At 39.4% G+C, this 23,395-nt stretch overlaps 1 protein-coding gene across 1 annotated transcript; it reads right to left on the reverse strand.

Moving 5' to 3' along the window:
* Positions 1-236: 236 nt before the first annotated feature.
* Positions 237-12,012, reverse strand: LOC134610418 (leucine-rich repeat and immunoglobulin-like domain-containing nogo receptor-interacting protein 3). The gene is made up of 2 exons (XM_063453377.1): positions 11,749-12,012; positions 237-1,845 (listed from the first exon to the last, which is right to left on the reverse strand). The coding sequence occupies exon 2, from the start codon at positions 1,838-1,840 to the stop codon at positions 557-559; it is 1,284 nt and encodes a 427-aa protein (XP_063309447.1). The 5' UTR covers positions 1,841-1,845; positions 11,749-12,012; the 3' UTR covers positions 237-556.
* Between the last annotated feature and the right edge of the window lie 11,383 nt (positions 12,013-23,395).

Genomic DNA, 23,395 nt, shown 5'->3' on the forward strand with positions numbered 1-23,395 from the left:
AATGCCTACTTGTTTTTTATCTTTGCTAAGTGTGGTCGATTGTAAGTTGTATCAATTAATGTAAGTTGTTTTCCCTTAAATTTACTGCACATGCATCACCTCTATAGATGTTGCTTTTAAATATTTATCAAATTCTATAACTGGAATGATGAACTAATGCTTTCTCTAAGCCTTCTTCTTAGACCTAGCGTGTTATATTGTTACAAAACAGTGTCGAAAGCGGCTTATGTCTCTATAAAGAGTGTTTCTGACTGACATAGAACTCTACTTGTTAAGCTGAACACAAGAGATATTGACTTCTGTGAAAATCGCTCAATTAGCATAGTTTATTGGAGTACATAAATAGTGGGGGTTGGTGTGGCTACCTTTACCTGCCAGCTCATTTAAATTAAAAAACTAAATCACACACTGTGAATAAGAGGTAGCTTTGTCTTGTGCTGGTTTGTTGATGTGCAAATACCAGTATATTTAAAGAAAACAATACCACAAATTCTTCATTAACTTTAGCGATGATCGTTACACGAAAATGACATTTGTTGTTATTAGCAAAACAGTCTTATAAGTGTGGCATTGGTTGTGGGTTTTCAGGAACTTGCAGTATGTTGGGTGTGTCAACAAAACGGCTAAATTCAAAATGAGTGTTGCTGTTTTTCTTTGCCAATTTGTAGACCATTTTTACAAAGTAACATATTACAAAGCCTAGTATTAACGACAGGATTACAATAAATATTACCAGTAAAACCAACGAAGCCTTCTTGTTCGGAGAGTTAGATGGCATGTTATTTGGTAGAACTGCACTAGAGTTTGTGATTACAGACAATCTTGTGATGGCAACCGCTGACCCTTCGCTGTTAGTAGCCACACAGGCATAGACACCAGAGTCACTGGCTTTCACTCTTGATATATTTAACTTTCCATAGTCTGCTGAGAAAAAAGGGTATCCTGACATAACATCTAAACCATTAGGGAGTAACCAAGTCGAAGTAGGCTTTGGTATACCATTTGCGGAGCAGTATATTATTACTGAGGACAATTCCTTTATGTATATATTTTGGTAGTTATTATTGATTATTGGTATGGAGCAGGCCGGGAGTTTTATATCGGCCTGCGTTAATGAATCATTAGGTTTTATGGACTTTGTAAACCACTGGTTGTCTACTAGTTCCATTCCCCTGTAATTACACTCTCTGGTTAGATTATTGCCCTTGACACGAATTTCTAAAAAGGAATAATGGCTAAGTGCTTTGAACCAGTTGGGGGTGACCGTTTTTAACTTATTATTTTCCAGGTTAAGCACAGACAGCTGTTGTAGACTTTCAAATGCCCGGTCCTGAATGATACCGATCTTGTTCACTGAAAGATCCAACACCCTAAGATTTTGAAGACCGCTAAACATTTGATGTTGAATAATTATCAAGTTGTTGTTACCTAAGTTCAGTTCCTGAACTGAAAGATTATTAAATGCAGATGGGTGAATGGTGTTAGCACTGAGATTCAACCCATTTAGAAACAAACTTTTCAATCTGGGAAAGTTAGCAAATGCATTGGCATCGATGTAGGTGATTGGGGTACTTTTAACAATCAGTTCTTCCAGAAAGGGGAAATTCCGCACGCTTCGACTTGAAAGTTCAAAACTTGGACAGCTAGTCAATTGTAATTTGGTGATATTGTCAGCACCGATGACTGGGATTTGTAAATATTGATCAGATCTGCAGCAATGAATAGAAAGTAAGTTGCAATTGCATCCTACGGGGCACGAAGTGTCCGAGTCAATGCTCACTGGTCGTCCCAGATTTGCTAGTGACAGAAGAAACACTAAACGCAGAATTTTGAGATCCATTCAGTCTGAAAGATAAAACATATGATTAGTAAACTAAAATGTTTAATGGCCAGTTAAACAAAACAATGTGGGGTTAAAAAAAAAGTGTATTTTTTAATATCACTTGTTGATTTGTTTAGAATTTGAAAACATGCACTAATGCGATATGACCCCCTTTATGAAGAAAAGCACTATATAAAAATAGATACATTGTCAGTATTATTATAATTCAATGTAGAGTGAAGCAGTGAAGACCAGACCATTGAGACTAACTATCGGTTATCAAACAATGTTAGAGATGAGTTATTCTCTCTTTTTTTTGTTTTTTCCCATTTATATTAAAATACAGTGTTCAAGTAACAATTTTGGCATTTGTCCACCATAATTTCATTATATTCTTATTTTAAAATAATATTACAGCCCCCTAACCACTATAGCATGCTGGAGGGCCCTGGTGCTCCTCATTGTCAGTTATCAAACCATTTTAAGAACGGTTTGATTTCTTGCTGGGTCTGCTGAGTGCCACTTCACTGCCTTAACTACCTAATTTGCAAAGCTGGAAGCTTCTAAGAAGGAGCTCTGGGTGAAGCCCTGTTATGTTTTAAAGGACATTCTAAGCACCAAAACAACTTTGGTGTAATGAAGCAGTTTTAATATAGATTGTGCCTCTGCATTCTCATTTCTGAAATGAGGTCTACAGCCCCCCCCCCGCCCCATGGCCATTCCCCCACTGTATTACAGCCTATCGGCACCATGACCAGCTTCCTCCTCACTGTATTACAGCCTATCAGTACCATGGCCAGCTCCCCCCACTGTATTACAGCCTATCCGTACCATGGCCAGCTCCCCTCACTGTATTACAGCCTATCAGTACCATGGCCAGCTCCCCTCACTGTATTACAGCCTATCCGTACCATGGCCAGATCCCCTCACTGTATTACAGCCTATCAGTGCCATGGCCATCTCCCCTCACTGTATTACAGCCTATCAGTACCATGGCCAGCTCCCCTCACTGTATTACAGCCTATCAGTGTCATGGCCAGCTCCCCTCACTGTATTACAGCCTATCCGTACCATGGCCATATCCCCTCACTGTATTACAGCTTATCAGTACCATGGCCAGCTCCCCTCACTGCATTACAGCCTATCAGTACCATGGCCATATCCCCTCACTGTATTACAGCCTATCAGTACCATGGCCAGATCCCCTCACTGTATTACAGCCTATCAGTACCATGGCCATATCCCCTCACTGTATTACAGCCTATCAGTACCATGGCCAGATCCCCTCACTGTATTACAGCCTATCAGTACCATGGCCAGCTCCCCTCACTGTATTACAGCCTATCCGTACCATGGCCAGCTCCCCTCACTGTATTACAGCCTATCAGTACCATGGCCAGATCCCCTCACTGTATTACAGCCTATCAGTACCATGGCCAGCTCCCCTCACTGTATTACAGCCTATCCGTACCATGGCCAGCTCCCCTCACTGTATTACAGCCTATCAGTACCATGGCCAGATCCCCTCACTGTATTACAGCCTATAAGTACCATGGTCAGCCCCCCAGTACTATGGTCAGCCTCCCCACACTGTATTACAGCCTATCAGTACCATGGTCAGCTTCCCCCCACTGTATTACAGCCTATCAGTACCATGGCCAGCTCCCCCTCACTACAGCTCCCCCCATGGCCAGCCCCCACTGTATTACAGTAACATGGCCAGCCCCCCACCTCCCATTAAGCCTATCAGTACTATGGCCAGCTTCCCCCCCACTGTATTACATCATACCAGCACCATGGTCAGCTTCCCCATATTACAGCCTATCAGTACCATGGCCAGCTTCCCCATATTACATAGTATCAGCACCATGGCCTGCCCCCCCTCATCCCGATATTACATCCTACCAGTACCATGGCTAACTCCCCTCATATTACATCCTATCAGTACCATGGCCAGCACCACTAGTATTACATCCTATCAGTACCATGGCTAACTCCCCTCATATTACATCCTATGAATACCATGACCAACTCCCCTCATATTATATCCTATCTGTACCATGGCCAACTTCCCCTCATATTATATCCTATCTGTACCATGGCCAGCACCCCTCGTAATATATCCTATAAATACCATGGCCAGCACCATCGTATTATATCCGATTAGTACCATGGCCAGCACCCCTCATATTATATCCTATAAATACCATGGCCAGCACCATCGTATTATATCCGATCAGTACCATGGCCAGCACCACTAGTATTACATCCTATCAGTACCATGGCTAACTCCCCTCATATTACATCCTATGAATACCATGACCAACTCCCCTCATATTATATCCTATCAGTACCATGGCCAGCACCCCTCATAATATATCCTATAAATACCATGGCCAGCACCATCGTATTATATCCGATTAGTACCATGGCCAGCACCCCTCATATTATATCCTATAAATACCATGGCCAGCACCATCGTATTATATCCGATCAGTACCATGGCCAGCTCCACTAGTATTGCATCCTATAAATACCATGACCAGCTCCCCTCATATTAAATCCTATCAGTACCATGGCCAACTTCCCCTCACTCTATCATATCCTATCAGTACCACGGCCAGCTCCTCTCCTAATACATCCTTTCAATACCATGGCCAGCTCCACACATATTAGATCCTATCAGTGCCATGGACAGCCTCCCCCCGCACCCCCACTGTATTACATCCTATCAGTACCATGGACAGCCTCCCCCCACTGTATTACATCCTATCAGTACCATGGACAGCCTCCCCCCACTGTATTACATCCTATCAGTACCATGGACAGCTCCCCCTTCTCCCCCCATATTAGTCTATCTGACCTCTGGACAGTTATCTCCTACTGTCTTTTAGCCAGCACTTTTCCTTTGTATGCAATCCAGTACTGGAAGAAGCAAAAATTTGTCTCAAGTTGTTACTTGTTTGTCAACTCCAAACCTGACTGCCTTTAACCATGTAATTTAGATACCATCTCCGTAAAGGTAAATACTTGGTTGGAATTAACATTTTTAGGCCAAAATAGCCAAATAATTCGGCACTCCTCTTTTTTTATGGCTGGGCTATTTTGTTTCCCAAACTTGCAATTCCCTGGTCAAATGCTGGTTTATGGGTTCAATTAAGTCCATGCTAAGAATGTGCAATGTCTAGGATCCCTTTCGGATCCGTTATCCAAGTCTTCCTCCATTGAGTTAACTTGTGATGTAGGATGCAACAATGTACCTTTCAAGAGCATGTCAGATCGTAAAGACAATAATTCGTTTTTAGAAAAAATGTTTTGTTTTTTTTTAAATTCAAGTCTACAGAAAGGAACTGTATAATGACAGCACCCTTCGCTTCTCTAAAGCCAAGCAGGCAAAGCTGACAGATCAAAGGATCATGGGAACAGTTTTAAGAACAGTGTATATGATTTAAGGCTTTTACATTCTGTGTGTAATGTCAAAATAAAACTAAATAATAGATCTTGTGAATATTTTCTATACAAGCCAACAATGGTACGTCTGCTGTGAATGTGATCTCTCGCTTACCTGTGAATGAGTGCGACTGAAAAACCAGTGTCTTATTTACAGTGTGATATCGCATGGGAGATTATAGCTTCTTAAAGCATAAAAGAACATAAAAGGCAACTTTAACAGCTCCCATTGTTGAGCATATCCGCAGATTAAACTCGGGAACGCTGAAGTGATTTGTGGTTTAATTTAATTTTTTCACAGCTTAGGGTTTATGGCTGAGATGTTGTAAGATTAACACTTTTTTTTTTAAACCCACTATACCATTAAATTGGAATTTAAAAAAAAAAAATCAGTCACAAAAAGAGGCGAGAAGTCCATCATAGTGCAATATACTAATGGAAAAGAATAACGGACTAGTGAAGCCATACCAGTTTTTAAACTGACAGAAATCAGTCTCCAAAAAGACAGAAGATTTTCTTTGCCATGCAGGCACAATATGGTTTATAAGACCATACCACTGGCATCGCTGGGAAATGATCCATGTCTATTGCTCTATTCAATCCTAACAGTAGAAGCCCCTTTATCAGCCCTTAAAAGCAAAAGTGTGTTATAAAAAACAAAAAGTGGGGTGGACAGATTTCAGTAGCAAGCTTAAAACGGAACTATGATATAACCCCTTACTATGCAGTTATCTGTGATGAGACCTGGATTATTAAAGAAAAAATTAGAATTCTGTAGGTTGGAGGTAGGGACAAAGAAGGCTCGGGCAATGGAGCAAATTTTATTAAATACCAAAACTATTAAAGCAAATTAATAGGGAAATAATAGCTAACTAAACTAACCTTTTCTAAACTTCGGACCTAACATTTGACATTTAGCTGCCTGGAATGCTCTTTAAATAAATTAAATATGTAATTTGGAATCGCTAGATTCGATTTACTACGTTTGACAGTGACCATACTGGCTCCAACCCATCTTAAAGATGGAAATGTAGTTCAATTTAGATGCCAAGATTTTTTTATCACCTAACGTAACTAACAGAACCCTGCTCTTTAACATCATTTTGACACGTTGTAACCACCAGGAGAACCTTTTTAATCTGTAATTGCCAAGTTAGAAATTGAGGTTGATCTCCATATCTTTTGCCCACTTAATTTCCTCATTCCTTTCTTCCCCTTAATCTATTACCTTCACTTCATCAGCTTTTACCTTTCAAAACTTCCAGCCCCTTTACCACCTAATCCTTCTATCATTCCTTAAACCTCTTCATCCACACCATCTCAGTTCTTTCCCCCTCATGCTAGACCTCAGAGAAGGTCCAGTTCCTGAATCACCTCTATAAAGGACCTTGTCATATTGACCATACACATAATTTATAAATAACATAGTAATATAATATAAGGTATAACTAGCGTCACAAATAACAAAACCATGTGGACAACCCTGCCTAAACATGTAAAAAATTACTAGAGCGGTTTAAATGTCTACAACGGGCCAGATTTTCCACCAATTTTTGTAATGTATTGTATAGATTTTATGCGTAGCAGTGGTAAAAACTCCATCTTGCAGGTGACTTTTCCATCTTCCAACGTTATTAGTCCCTACGGCTGGCTGTTCAGAGATTCAACCCCCAAGATGAACAAACAAGTCTTCGAATTTTCTTCAAATCCTGGGCTCCAAGACACAATTACATATATCGCGAGAATCTTTTAAAATCTTTTAAAATCATTAACGTTCTATTATTTTTAGGTCAGCCCCATGTGTCACCTGTTGAATAAGATTTGCATGTTTATATTTGTAGCCTATCAATGGTACTAAACATCACCCCAGGCCAGCTTCAGGCTCTTTCCATGTAGCAAGCTGATGTGCAGACCAGTGTCCTTTTGCCGTAAGCATTTTGTCCCCCAGGGGAGAGACTTATTGTAAAGTAGGAAGCAGTGGTTTTATATAAGGACTGTGAATTTGGACAAGCATAAAAACTTTTCTGTATTGTATAGCCTTAAAGGAGCAATCTAGGATGAAGGTTAACCGTCTCTTTAAAAAACATGCAAAACATGCAAAATATGCAAAGAAAATTAATGTAAAATCTGGAAAATGTCTGTGACGACTGTGTTGAATAAAGATATTGGGGGGGGGGGAAATTCTGAAAATTAAAATTATTAGTTAGTGGATACTCTCAGGCCAATTATTGCAAGTAATTGTGATCTCTGAGAAAAGACAAGAATGATAACTTTTCAGACAGTTTATAGAACGTACAGCGTATTCGTAATAGAACACAGTCTACAATGCCTGACCAGAGTGCGTATGGCAATGAGCCCTGCAATGAATTCCAGACAATTGATATGGAGGGACAATTCCTCCAGGGCCACACTCCTTCCACCAGTTGACTTGCGCATGTTGCACCCCAACCCCCCAAACTGGTGTCCAATTCTACAACAAAGTCTGGAGCGGGTCTGAAAATTGGTCAGCCATTCCAGACCTGTATGTTTGTCAGCCACAAAAGAAGTTCTCCACAAACATCTAGGGTAAGAGGAAGCAATTGATCACAAGATAGAGAGGTCCTTAATAATTTGGCCTTGAGATGTGGCATCACTAATTAGTGTAATGAGCGTGGAAATATCACCTGTATAAAGGCGAAAAGAAGACCTATGACATGAGACAACAAACACAGAAGAATAATTTCCAGTTGTAGGATCTGTCGAAGTTCCTTCCGGATGGCTCTGACCTTTTATAGTTGTTACTCCAGAAGGCACACATTTTCATCAATCTCGAATCTTAAGAATTGGACATCATGGCCTGGAACAACATTTTAAAGACATTGTTTACATACAGAGTCTGAAGCCAAAGGTGAGAAGACTTGAAGCAGAAAATCAGTATGTCTGATGCTATCATTGGCGTAAATAATTTGGTGAAGCACCATGGGTCGACACCAAAAGGGAGGCAGGTGACCTACCATTGAAGCATAGGAATTATTGGCTATGCACTGCAACAGAGCATTCAACTGCATGATCATGAGCAGGTTGTATCGCCTCTTTGTGAAGTTCCTGCATGTCAGCATTGATCAGATGGAGTCTCAGGCAGTGGTTGGTATGGCCAAGGGTCTGTAAACCAAAGTCGGCTGGTGGCAGGACCCCGTTGCTGACCAGCCCTGAAAAAAACACCACTTTTTTTGTGGTCGACAGATCTTTCTCAGTAAGGTCTGAGCCTTGTTGAGCGATGAAAATATGTTCACATGTTTCTGCAATTCTTTTAGAAGTACATAGCCAAAAGGCATGCCTCTTGCCTTAGGGACAAGTTTCCTTGTACTTAATTCAGCCAACTTAGCGTCAGTAGATAATAAGATGTCCGTTCGCAGGAGAGTACCACATCTTGGTGCCCATTCTCTGACAGCATTGGGGTCAAAGGCTGCACCTTTGGCAAAGGCCTTGTCAGTCATGAACATATTTGTGCCATAGGGCCAGTGGTATTTAGCAACTTATCTTGTACCAGTTGAATAAGATATTGCATGTTTATATTTGTAGCCTATCAATGGTACTAAACATCATGTTTATAGCAACGGAATGTGCCATGAACGTGATGATAAGCTAATTGAAATCAGGTGCCAATGCCACTTTACCAGGCAAAGTGAGACATTTAGAGATTTCTGGAGCCAAATTTTTTAAAATGTGTTAACAGGGACATAAACTAACAGAGAATCTCCCACTAAATATTTGTGGACATATTTGGTGCCTGAATTTTGTTGAGTAAAATAATCCTCCTCCTGAGCTGATCCCAATTGGTCAGCCTGACATTAATCAACCATCTCTATTGTAGGCGGTAAATATTCCTTATCTGATGAGCGTACATGAACCTTTAAATCTTAGGGGCGGAGGTCACTTTTGCCTTCTTAGCTGGAGCTTTGACTTTAAATTTACCTGGTCTGCTAAGCACAAGCTTCCAATGCTTACTTGCCAGCTACTCGGAGATCCGAATGGAGCGATCTGACTTTGCAGAGTTGTCAGAACACCCTTCTCTTGTTGGGCATTAGAGGCGGTTGGTGACCTGATGAAAGAAGCCATGGACAATGCCCTCTCAACCAATGCCATAACAGTGGCATTAAGAATCCTGTGGTATGCATCAGAGAGTCATCCATGGTAATCAGTACAATTACTAGTACTCAGTATGCAAACTTAAAAAAACAGTTTAAAATTATATAAGTATTTGTGAACTGGGGCTCACCCGGAGTAAATTTAAAATGAAAGTCTTGCACCCACTAGTAGTGGGGTATACACAAGCATTGGAATATATGGCAGCTTATTCAGAGCTCATCCAAGTATATATGGGCAGCCGTTGCTCACCCAGCAATGTGAGTGTCTGTGGATAGACAAATATGGGACTCACCCACACAAAAAAAACAAATATAGGCCCAGTTTCACAAAAATATATACATTGAAGGGGCTCACCCTTGATAAACTGTTAAAACCTATTGGAGGAGAAATGTAGAACTCCTTAACATGGTGCTCTGGTCAAGCACTCCATGTGCAATTCGCAAATAAAATGGACGCTGGCGATAGGTGCAAACCTTGATGGCCGGTGGAGTAAGGTAAAAAAGGGGAGGGAAGTCCAGAGAAACAGCAGATATCCTGTCATGTAATAAAATAACAGTTGGGGCTATTTGTGTGCCAAATGGGTGGACTGTATTCTAAACTTCTTCCTGGGGACCTTCTCAAAGAAAAGTACTTTAATCCTTTTTATTGCGTTTCATAAACCAATCAAAGCTCCTGGAAAGTGTGTGGATCTCCATCCCACTTCAAAGTAACAATTAAAAATGCAGATGTACTCAGTGCTTGGTCAGAATGTCGTTTGTGTCAACATAAGGCTGCCTTCACAGATGTGCAGGGTACCACATTTGTGTGATGACACAGTCACTGCTTTCATAGATACCTTTGGTTATGACTGGAACCTGTTGTTGAGGTGAAGTTTGCTTGCGGACACTAAAACTTTGTCTATGAAAGTTGGTAGTGGAAGCTCATGAAGAGTAGCACAGGCACTGTTAGGGTTCTGTACCAACATGGATAAGAGAAGGTTTAAGATTCAGGGGATCGGAAGGTCAGGGCAGGTACCTAGAGCACTGGTAATGGGAGTCTTACGCTTAATAGCATTAAAACCACCGAGCAATGAACAGGTTCAAACAAAGTTTTATATCCTGTAGTATGGCCGAATAGAGAGACATTGTACGCAACGACGTGCAAACAAAAAGACTAGTTGAAATTATTTACTTGTGGTGAATCTTAAAAAAAATATTTAAAAAAATAAAAAATAACTATTTTGTAATTTAGCGGTTAAAGAACAATGGTTGTTATCAGGAGTCCAGAAAATGTTCAACTGCTAAACCATTAACAAATGTGGAACTCATCATCTAGACCAACACTTTATGTCCTTGATTTTATGTGACTTTTATTAAGTGTACAGATTCATTTTGTTTATTATTTACTCCAATATCAGTTTAACACAGCCAATTAAAATAATTTATTATATCTGAGAGGCATTTGTTTTCAAATAAATCCCTGATGGTTTATGTAGTGTGATATATATCTTTAGTAAATTATCTCAAATAGATTTGTGCATCATCTCCTAGGTTATTTGACCGTGTCTAGTCAATTTATTACTATGCTTAATAGTGTTACATTACCGGAACAGTATTTACATTATGAAAATGATCCAAGGACGTGTCATCAACACATCAACTCCCCATTAGTCTGAATGGGTTTGGTGGGCCTTTAAAGATATTGTGACCAAATTCTGTTTGCCCTTACATTGCACACACATAGCGTAAAAACAATATAGATACACATACAAAAATTGCACCCACATAAAGACAGTGCAAAAACACACACGCAGTACATGGACATGCACACAAATGTGCACAGAAAGCAGCACTGGTATACATTTACTGACAGTGCACACACAGTAGCTCCAACACATATGTCACTGTTCAGACAATGACAGTACACCCATATGCACTAATACTGCACAAACAATATATATTTTTTTAATTTATTTGAAAACCAACTTATGATGTTAACAGTTATGCACACAGATAATCTCACATATGTGTATCCGTGAAAGATTTACTGTTTTATGTGAAGTTTAGCTTTTAAATGTCCATGAAATGATGACAATCAGTAACGATGGTCGGGTGGACACTGAGGGGAGTTACTTCTACCTTTTCACCCGAGGAGTCTGACTCTATCGATTGCATAGGAAGCTGTATGTTTAAATCTGTGTAGTGTTCTTTAACACCTACCCCGGCATCCCCCCTAACATAATGTAATGTGTAAATGTAATTCTAATCCATTATATAGAAAACTTGTAAATGGTCTTAACCAGTGTCGCATCCTTCCGTATCCTTTCCCAATAATGTCTTTTAGAATGCTCGTGAAAGAGGCTGACTTACTTGTTTCTGTATTATCAAGCGAACGTCCAACAGGTTAACAGGGCCAACACCGCGACCTTGGTACAGAATCCCACAGAGAGCCACTGAGTACTATAGCAATACGTGCAATGCTGCATGGTCTACTTTTTATGCGATGAATTCGATTATATCTACATTTCATATCATTTTGTATTATAATAAAAGGGATTACGCAGTGAGACTAAAGGAAATGCGTTTAATGTTCTAGAAAGGTGCCGATCTCTACGGGGACGTAGATACTCCCTTCCTAACCTATTTACTGTGGGTGAAGCCAGTTATAAAAACACCTGCTGTGTCAAGGCAGTTAACGAGAGCTTAATTAATCCCCTTGGGACATTCATTGTGATGGTGATAGATGTAAGCTCTCCTTAACCCTTTTGAAGAAAGAATGGCCTGCAGCAAACTTACTGCTCCTATAAATCCATATAAACGGATCAGTTTCCCCGGAATTACTTATGTACTGGAATGTATGGCCTTCTGGTTTGGGATGGGTTAAAGGGACAGACCTGGAAGTCTTCCAAAATCTTGTTAACCCCTTAAGGACACATGACATGTGTGACATGTCATGATTCCCTTTTATTCCAGAAGTTTGGTCCTTAAGGGGTTAAACATGCTTGTTTAGTAACATTTTCTTTCCTTTCATTTTTTTGGGGGGTTTTAAAAAAATATATATATATTTTTTATTATTGACTTTTTGTAAATGTTTTATTGTGAGCTCGGTTCTGCCTACCTAATCATTGCCTTGTTCGATAGCTTCATAACACACGAACTGTAGGACTTAAAATGTATATATTTTAATGAGCGTGACATTAACTACCTACAAAATGCAATTTACATCACTGTGCAATAGAGGTGAAATCAATGGCAGCCGCCAGACAATATTAATCAATTTTATTCAACATCTATTGGCAGTGTCAAACTGCGGCATCTCTAGGTATTAAAGGTCATAAAAAAAGATTTAGGGTCCCAGAACATGTGATAGACTTAATTGCAAGCAAACTAAGGAATACAGTATTCACACATTAGATTTATTTAAAAATATACTTAAATGCCATAACAACGGGGCCATAAAATATTGTAGTATTATCTGTGATTACTATTAACAAAAATTATGGGGAAAAAAATACATAAAATGTTGACCTATGTGACAGCTGTACTTGTTGGTGTTTCTAATAAACTATATTTAGACATTTGCTCTCTCTGTACTTACCTGACCAGAACTTAAACCAACAACAACTGTGATTTATGTCCACAGAGCGCATGTTCTCTGTATTGTGTAACTTACAGCCATGTAGGGGAAGTAGGCGGTTACATTTACACACATCATGGCTGCCTCCACAGAATGTCACTGATATTTTCTTTTACAAGTTTCATCAGTTCCATATTTTGTTTATATGTTCTGATTTAAATTTTGGATGCAATTTTGGATTTTGAAATTAAATTGGATATATATCCCTCAATTTATAAATGTAAAACAGTTTAAGAAATATGAGTTAAGTGCATTTTTCCCCCCGCCGAAAGACCTGTGAGATTTACTAGTCTATGTTTGTCCAGTTTACTAGTCTAACCTGCTGCGAGAAATAAGATTGTAACTTAACAGCCGCAGAGTAAATGAATTCCTGGCGTAAAAGCCTTTAAACTCGCAGCGCAATTAGATATGCCAGTTTAAAGTGTTGCTAGTCCGTCTCTACAAAACAATTCCGTCACTCCACAAGTAAATTTTCCTTTGTTAGATTTTGCGGGCGAGATATTATTACTGTATAAATATTATTGAATGTCGTAGATACCACCAAGTTACTATATTACAGTGATTATAACTCACAATACTTTTGCAAGTACAGTAAAACAATCTAACTGAGCAAAATGAACTCACATTTACAGTTCTTTATGTAAATGGTCCGTTTTTAAGCTGACAATGATTTAAAGGCATAAACTTGGACATCCCCAAATCATAAACCCTGGACAATCGGGATGTACATAAACATGTGAAGTAAACTCAAAGCCAACGCCTCTCACTGAACACCTTCTACATGCAACACCGACTCCGGGGGATGTAGTTACAGCTTCCGTGAGTGATGACGTATTCTGCTGACACGTCAGCTTGCCCCCATCCCTCCTCTTGCCCTCATAAATGTAGCAAAATCTTACCTTAACTCCAGTCTGCTGCTGCTTGCTCTGCCCCTTCAGAAGTGATTCTCAAAGCCAATCACAGTGCTTTCCCATAGGATTGCCTGAGACTGTCAAAGAGGCAGATCAGGGACAGAGCCAGCACAAACCAAACACAGCCCTGGCCAATCAGCATCTCCTCATAGAGATGAATTGCATCAATGCACCTCTATGAGGAAAGTTCAGTGTCTCCATGCACAGGGTGGAGACACTGAATGGCAGTCACAATGGAGGTGTCCCTAGGCTGTCTGAAAAGACAGTGTTTACAGCAAAAAGCCTGAAGGTAATGATTCTACTCACCAGAACAAATTCAATAAGCTGTAGTTGTTCTGATGACTATAGTGTCCCTTTAAACCCTGTGGTTCCAATGTGTGCAATACATTGATCAATTTAATCTCTTTAGAGTTTGTGTCTTTGTGGTGTTAGAATAAAGTTTTTTACTTACCTGCCCAACGCTCATGTGGATTTGATGCCCGTACCTCATCATTGCCTTTTGGATAAGCTGCCAGGAAGTGCCTCCTAATTGAGCCTGAATGTTTCGAACAGTACTCTATGTTTGTGAGTGACCATATTTCTTTCTCACTTTTTACTCGTTAAAATTTTTTCTGACATGTTTGCTATTTTCTCTCTATATATATAATATATGCTGCTGTGGAATTTATTTCAAGATATTATAAGTGCATTTTCCATTTTGTGTGCGAACACGTTCTCATAGTATTTTTTTTAAAGTAACACTTTTGGACCTTATACATTTAGTTTTATATTGTTAGTTTTTTGGAGTCTTGGCACCTATAAGGTTACTGCTATTTGTTCAGTTTACTATATTACTATTGACTTATTTGCACATTAACATGGCCTTTACATATTAAAAACTCCAGAAAATAATTTTTTAGAATCATCAAAAGTAAAATGTAGCTAAACTTTTATTTTTTTAAAGTTACCAGCTGAATGATTATAATACAAAAATTAAAATATATATCGTTTCCATCTTTTAATAAGCATCATTTAAAAAGATCCATTATATTTAACCAAAAATTGACCTGTTTAACCCAAATGCAAGTAGGGACAGGGAAGAACAATTTAGCCCTGCGTTGGGTACATCTATACACACACCTGGCATACCCCAATAATCTTGCGGATTATTAATCAATTATTCCCCAAATTATTTTTCTCATTCAGGTTTTAATTCTCTTAATTGCCCTCGCCCCAAATCATATATTCCCTCTCCTCATCCTTAAACACTAAAGATTAATCCAAGTGATCTCACCCCCACTCCCTGATTTCCTTCTGCCTGCTCACAAACCCCCCATGCACTCCCTCTGTGTTTCCCCCATGTCCCCCTTTTCCTGCCTGTTCCCCCAGCTCTGTGGTACCTCTCCATCTCCTGCCCAGTCATTCGCCTTCACTCTGGTCTGTTTCCATGGCAACAGCAATCTGCAATTCCAATCTTTTTGCTACTGAAAGCCTGCCTCTCCATCCCAGCGGATTTGAACTCAGTTACAAAAAAAAAAACAGAGCCTATTAAAAAAAAATGCATATTATTAAGTTCCTAATGAGTGGGAATGTGACCGTGAACTACTTGGGACAGAATATCTAGGAGAGCACTGCATGTAGCCTTATTTATGGTTTGGCATGTAGAGTTGTAACATTATTTCTTTAGAATTTGTCCCACGAAATATGCCAGACACATGTTTAATCCCATCTTCTCATCATTACATGCATGTGATAAATAAAACTTCATTTGATTCAGGCTCCTGTGATATTTATGTGCCGTGTAGAACTGCTAGTCCAATCACAGCTCCCACAGTGGAAGGAAGGCCACGGGTGGCCTTGCCACATCTTCAAGGCTAATCCATTCTCTCACGTCATGTTTTCGTCACTTTCGTCCTTTGATCTTTTACCTACAGAATATGTTTTATTTTATACAGAAAACTGATATTCTTGCATACAGCAGACCTCCTGTAATATGGGAATAAGAAAAAAAGAAAAAAAAACAATAAATAACACGAAATTCTGACTGAATGTCAGAATCATAACAGGGTTTATTCACTAAAAAGTTAATTGTAGTAAACCAAAAACCATATTGTAAAATGTGCCAAATTAGGAAAAATTATCCAGCTAAACCGTTTAGGCCAAAATGGCGGCATGGCTAAATTCTATGATTGGTTTTCATTCAATTCACTACAATCTGGTTGTAGAAATCGTTTTTAGTAATACCCTACTTTTGGCCATACCGTCACTCATACCCCTAAAATTAGCGGGTTCTTCTTTGTCCATTTGAAATGTTGGGATGGTTATTTATAAACGGATAGGGGACACTACAATAAAAATAGCCATGATTATTTGCCTGCTAAATGCCAGGGTGGAGAAAAGTACAATTATGCTATAAAAGAAAATTTGTTTTTTTTTTCATAGAAATTGAAAATGTTTACATAAGGATAAATATTTCTCCCACAGTAATTAGTCAAACAGTTTTTTAAAGAATTGACTCTTTTATCTGGGTTCCCTAGACATTTGCGGTCTGCCCAAATTGATTAAACTAATGTGGAAGAAGACCTGAAGAGGGACTGTGCCACGGGCACCCCCAGCATTTTATCTGAAGAGGGATTGGGCTGTGGGCACTTTAGCGATATCTGAAGAGGCACCTTGAAAATACAGGTAATTTCCAAACTTTTAGAAAATGTTTTTACTACTTATCATGTGATGTTGCCTAGTGAGTCCCAGCACCATAACCACTACAGAGTGCCCCTTTATAATTATTTGATAATTAATATGGTGTATCAAGATTTTACATTAAAAATATCTGAAGTGTAACTTTATTACCTCGTGCCAATTAATCCCCTCAAGACCAGAGATAGGCAAATATTATGTTATTGGTAGTGGGAGGGATACATAGTGAGTAGTGGGAGGGATACATAGTCATTCTGGAGTTCTATAAGCACATACAAAGGGCCAAACCCCAGGCCCAGTGGAATGGGGCAGGCGAAACAGAACTGAGTCACATTTGACCCACCCCATTGGACCACAAGTCACCGTTCACAACTATATTTTTAATATGTAAACACAACGCTCCCCTGTATAGCTAGCCTTATAATTGTATAATATTTTGTGACAGATCTAAATCTCAGAGCAGAAATAACTTCGAACGATTAAATTAATTAATCTGATTATGTTAACGTGTGATTGAAACATTCTTTTCCTTGTTTGTTTGATCTCACATAAAATCGTATGGGAGGGGGAACAGAAAATAGCCAGTGCAACACCACCAGCTGCTGGGCTAATCGAGGTTTGAAACAGCTAGCTTAATGCTCGAAAGAATCCGCCCCGATTTAATCCCCTATGACATCACAAGATAGCACTAATATAACCTGCTCAGTGCTGCCTCCGACAGTGGAAAAGGGCAGCTTTTGGTTTCAAAACTAAAAGTAAATGCGAAATATGAATTTAAACCTAAAGAAAACTGTTCTTAGCTCCATATTTGAAGTGAAAAAAAATTGGTGTAAAGCATCGGGAAGGCAAAACACACAGTTTGTTCATTTAAAAATAAATGAGGGCGACTTGTACCAGTAAATGGACAATAGTCATATCTTCTCATTACTGTGTTAAAAGAACGAGCAGTTGTGAGCAGTGTATTCTACACAGGTGAATATTCCACTCATTTGTATTAAAGGGCCACTCCAGACCCCTAAGGCACTTTAGCTTGCTGAAATGCTTTATGTGTGAAGATGGTGTCCTCTTTCTTTGATTTTGCAAAAAGTGCAGATTTTAGTAGTAAACGTCACTTTTAAAAATTAACCTGGTAACACCCCCTTAACTCTCAAGCAGGCAACATGTCCTGTTACTTCTTAGTTTAGTGGGATCAGTGCACCTGAACTCAAGAGGCAACAATTGCCCAGAGCACCTGGCTTGCAAAGACTTCTAGTTTAGCTGGTGTGGGAAGTCTGTGATTGGACAGCCACGGAAAGTCTGGGCAGGGTTACAAGGGGAGGGCTTACAAACTCAGCAGACAAGAGATCTGCAGCTTTTGCAAGCTTATTTTATATATAGCAGCAATTAAAAAAATGCATACTTAGATGAATGCACGTTTTATTTTGGGGTATCTATTAAACAGTGATTTTTATTTATCTTGTATTTTGGCAGTGGAGTGTCCATTTAAGAATTACCTAGCATACGTAAGATTGAACATATCAGGGGCTGGCTGAAACATCAACTTACACAGGTTCATTCACTACAGTGGGACTTGTCTGGAATTCAAGTGAACAGCAAATTTTAAACCAAAATAGTTCAACTGTAATCATAAATGTTTTTAGCAAACCTTTTTTGTAAATCCCCCTAACCCCCCAAAATTTAAAAAAAAAAAAATTCTGACTATTCAAACTTTAATGAACGAGACTGTCTGGAAGTAATGAAGGTCTGGAGAGAGTCCGGAGGAACGATGTTCCACATAAAATATTCTCTAATAAAATAATGTTGAATAAACGATTAGGTTTAGCTGAGTAATTGTGATTTTAAAACCATATTAAACCTCATTAAAACATCAGACTATGCCAGTCACAAAATGTAATTTCCTGACAGAGGGATTTGCTGGGGCGACGGGTAGAATGAAGTCAATTACTAAATGCGTTTGCAAGGTTACAGTTTATAACACTGTAAATATTTAGCTTTCCCCTGAACCAAAGGGGCATTTAACAGTGTTTAGGGTTCAGTACAATGAAGACAACATGGATAAAATTATAATTTCAGTTATGTATGACAGTAGGGGAAGAGGGCAGAGTAAATCCACCATAAATAAGCAAGCATTAATGTGGGGTTTCACTTTAAATGCAATAAGTAATGGCTTTGACCTACTTTCCAGACTCTTGTAGTCATTAGCCAATATGATTATAGAGTGTTCTATCTGCCAAGCTCACAACTGACTAAACAAATTAAATGGATATACTTTGTAGGAAATTTTATAAGATCACCAGTTAAAAGGAACCTCCCTGTCAAAAATAACAGTGTCACATTTCGGGGGTGTTGATTTTAGCTATACAATTTATTAGCAAATGTGTAGGTTAGCAGCTATTTTAGGAAACGTCTACCCCTTTTCCAGTTGCAAATTAGTTATACATGTGTGCTTTAAGCATTTGTCCTTACCTCTAATCAAGGGGTAGGCAACCTTCGGCACTTCAGATGCTGTGGACTTCATCTCCCTTGATGCTTTGCCAGCATTAGGGCTGTACAAGCATTATGGGAGATGTAGTCCACATCTACCCAAATAATGATTACAGAATTAACTTCCCAACAAAATAAGTCCTGTATTAGACTCTTCCAAGTGTAAATGAAGCCTCCACTGGACAGTTACAAATCTTGTATTTGTAACTGTAACTGGAAGGGTTGCCACCTATATTGAAAAAAATAAAAATAAATGCTGATTTGCATAATCAACAATATATGTATATATGCATACAAATATTTAATGTTAAAAACATAAAGACACAATCCTCCCAACAGTCACACTTTAGGAGGGGCAGTCCCTATTTCAGGACTGTCAAGTGACCACGCTGTGCAGCAGGGAGTAGAACCAGGAGAGTTTTTAGCAGTATGGTTCCGCTGGTGAGGGGTGGTGGGTCCGCCACTTCCAGGCACACTTGCCCAATATAGGTATCACCAGTGATACAAATCTTGTATTTGTAACTGTAACTGGAAGGGTTGCCACCTTTCTTGAAAAAAATAAATAAATGCTGATTTGCATAATCAACAATATATGTATATATGTATACAAATATTTTTGGAAGGAGAGAATTCTGTAATTCACACAAAAAAAAAATCTACATACAGTTTGGCTCTACTGTACATAGGGATTGCACTGCAGTTTGGGGAGATTGGCTTGCTCTTCTGAGTGCTCACTCAATGGACCCAGCAGCAGGCTGCCTTGTCACCTGCCTATTTGCATCATAGACAATATAAACATGTACAAATACACAGGCTTAATTCACTAGACACCAAATTGTAATGAATTACAACCCAAACCCCAACTTGTGTCTCTCTCCCTGTACAAACCCGAAAACTGTGTCTCTCCTCCTGTCCAAATCCCCATCTGTGTATCTCCTCCTCCGGCAACCCCCATCTTTGTCAATCCACCTCCAGTATCTCCCATCTCTGTCTCTCTTCCTCCAATATTCCCCAATCTGTCTCTCCTCCTGTGCAAACCCCCTAATCTGGGTGTCTTGTCCTGTGTAAACCCCCATCTGTGTCTCTTCTCCTGTGGAAACCCCCAATATGTGCCTCTCCTCCTTTCTAATCCCCCATCTGTGTCTCTTCTCCTGTGGAAACCCCCAATATGTGCCTCTCCTCCTTTCCAAACCTCCATCTGTGTGCTTCTAAAACCATCTATGCTTTAGTTACGCCTGTATGTATAGTAGTCAACATCAATATATTTGCAAGAGTCTTAAAGGGACACTATAGTCACCCAGACCACTTCAGCTCAATGAAGTGGTCTGGGAGCCAGGTCCCCCAGATTTTAACCCTTCAGATGTAAACATAGTAGTTACATTGCAGGGTTAAACCAACCTCTAATGGCTGTCTTGATGACAGCCGCTAGAGGCGCTTCTGCGACGCTGGATGCGAAATTTGCATCCAGCGTACATTCCTATGGACTGTTTGAATGCGCGAGCGCGGCTTTTGCCACGCATGCGCATTCCGCTCCACTCAGGGGGATGACGTCGGCGGGGGGGAGATGTCACCAGCGCAGAGGGAGCCCGGTGCTGGATAAAGGTAAGTGGCTGAAGGGGTTTTAACCCCTTCAGCACCAAGGGAGGGGGACCCTGAGGGTGGGGGGGTCCTAAGGATTCTATAGTGTCAGGAAAACGAGTTTGTTTTCCTGACACTATAGTGATCCTTTAAACAGTTACATTTCAAACTGCTTTTGCGATGTTACAATTTTTGCAGGAGTCTAATTCTTGCAAAAAACTCTTGTACAGATTGTTAATGTGTTTAAGCAGAGACCATGAAGAAACGGAGGTAAAAAACGGTGTATTTGTTATTTTTTACTGTTTAGTAAGCAAACTTGGAATTTCTTACATTTAAAAACTGCTTTAGTGATTAGTTTACTTTCACCCTTTAAGGACAACACGGCTGTTCTCATATCAGCAAAAAGGAAACAAGCCAAACACTATAAGCAGTTATACCTGTGGGGGGGGGGGGGGGGGGGGGGGAGAGATGGGTTCCAGCCTGTCTAATGGACAACGATAGCATGTCCCATTATTGGGTACCACCCAAACCTAGCCACTTATGGAAAGTTGAATAAAAGCTTTAGATGTCTTTATCTTTGCTTGAGCTCCTTGCTGCTATTAAAAAGCCCCAAAGAACGTGTGCTTTTGTGTTTTGAAAATAGTTTTTCCATTTGAAAGCCCTTAGCCAGTAATCTCTGGACTTTCCTTTGGGGTCTGATGAGTCTATAAGAAACACATTTTATTGCAAACCGCAATCAAAGGGTCTAATAGTTGCTCCTTCCCTCGGCAGGCTGTTATTCTGAGAGCTTTCTATCTATGTCTTGCGTTAATGTGGCTATAACTATGGGACCTCTTACTAGATCTCAGAGTAGGAGCAGACATAATTGTATCCGTCCTTAACATAGGAGAGAAGAGAGCATGTTACTCTCGCTACTAAAAAAAGCATATAGATATAGTGATGCTGTTATCCATCCATCCGAAGGATCCGTTGCACTCCCAATTCACATGATGCTCCGTTAACATTTAAAATTCGAAGGAGTTTACTATTAATTCAAACATATCAACATTTTATCCTGATTTTTATTTTAGTTAAAATTGATTAAGAATATTAAAGGAACACTCCAATATTAAATAAAAATACATATATTTTTGTAGTGGTTTTGTTGCTACAAATGTCCCTTTATGGGTAGTAGATCCGTTTACTATCCTACCAGAAAGAATAGTACTAATAAGTAAGGACATTTAAACTGGCTGCTCTATACAGAAGAATGACTACACACTACTAGATATATAACGTGTATTTAAAAGAACTAAACAACTTATTTCATTTTACCATGACGCACGTTGCACTGGATGTGGGAGGGTGCAATTAGAGATGGGGATTGCCATTTTTATACTCTCTCTGGTCAGAAGCACCACTAATATGCCAAGACAAGGATCAATTGAAACAGCTGAAAATGTAACAGATGCCCAGAATTTGCACATCATGCTGAATTCATGAACGTGCATGAGGATGCCAAAGGACATACACTGAAGAGATATTTACTTATATGTACACTTTATAGTTAATATACTTATAGACAGTAAAATATTGTTTTTTACTTAAAGGGCACCTGTCATACCCAAAACTAATTTTGCTCTTTTAAAACCCGCATAAAATTTCATCTATACATTGTGCTAGTAGTTTTTCTACAAAATGTATAGATTGGGAGAAAACCCTATTTAAAAATAGATTTTTCTCCCACCAGTAAGTACGTTCTTCAGTATAGACTCTATGCCGAAGAATTGACAGGCAGAGCAGAAGAGACCTACCACAGGTGGTCCTTTTGTTCTACACCCATAGCAACCACAGAGTATGCTCTGTGGTTGCTATGATAACTCCCTAGCTGGTGCTGCTAGTGGTTGCTAGGAAGCACGGGAACGGACAGACTGATGTCACTCCGTTCAGACAACGCAATGAAGAAAGCGTGTCAGAGTCATGGAGGAGCCAGGTTTGATCGTAACACTATCCTGGATTACTGGTAACTTTTTCCTGTGTATATCAGACAAGTACTTTTGACAATACGTCGCAACAACATGGAGAGAAAAAAGAACCATGATTTAAGAACAAAAATAAAAATAGAACTTTCACTTATTTAACTGCACTTCTCTGAGCCTTCGTAAGATTTTCACAGTTGAAACACAAGCGTTTCCAGATAGACGTGGCCTCACAGAGTCCTTAATTGCCGTGTAAAGTAGGTCTCAGCCAATTTCCAGTACAGATGGTACTTTCAGTTCTATAAATTGCTTTTCAGTACATTTGATTGAGTGCCAGTTCTGTCAAGTCACTGCAAATTTTGGCAACAGGCAGCCTTTTAGATAATGTTTTCTACTGGCGTCTTGTGTTGTCTAGTGAATAGTACAATGTTTTAGATTTTCCGAACTGCATCGTTACTGCTCTACAAAAACAGTGGATTTCTCAATGGCCAATACAAGTCTACATCATCCATCTTTCTTATCATGGTAACTACTGCACATGGTCCCTAACGTAGAACTTCTTCTGCTGCCATTTTTTAAACCATGGGCAAAATAGAGTATCAAGATTAAATGCAAGAACGTAAGACGCGGCAAGCTCAGAGATCTGAAAATGATGCTATAAGGAACTATAAGAGTTTGGTGAAATGGTTTGAGGTGATAAATGAAGAATGTGCTACTAATGTTAGTACCCCAGTGCATTCTGGGAGTGCGGAAAGTGAATGTATGTTTATCTT

This window comes from Pelobates fuscus, chromosome 5 (genome assembly GCF_036172605.1).
Source record: "Pelobates fuscus isolate aPelFus1 chromosome 5, aPelFus1.pri, whole genome shotgun sequence".
NCBI classification, from domain to species: Eukaryota; Metazoa; Chordata; class Amphibia; order Anura; family Pelobatidae; genus Pelobates; species Pelobates fuscus.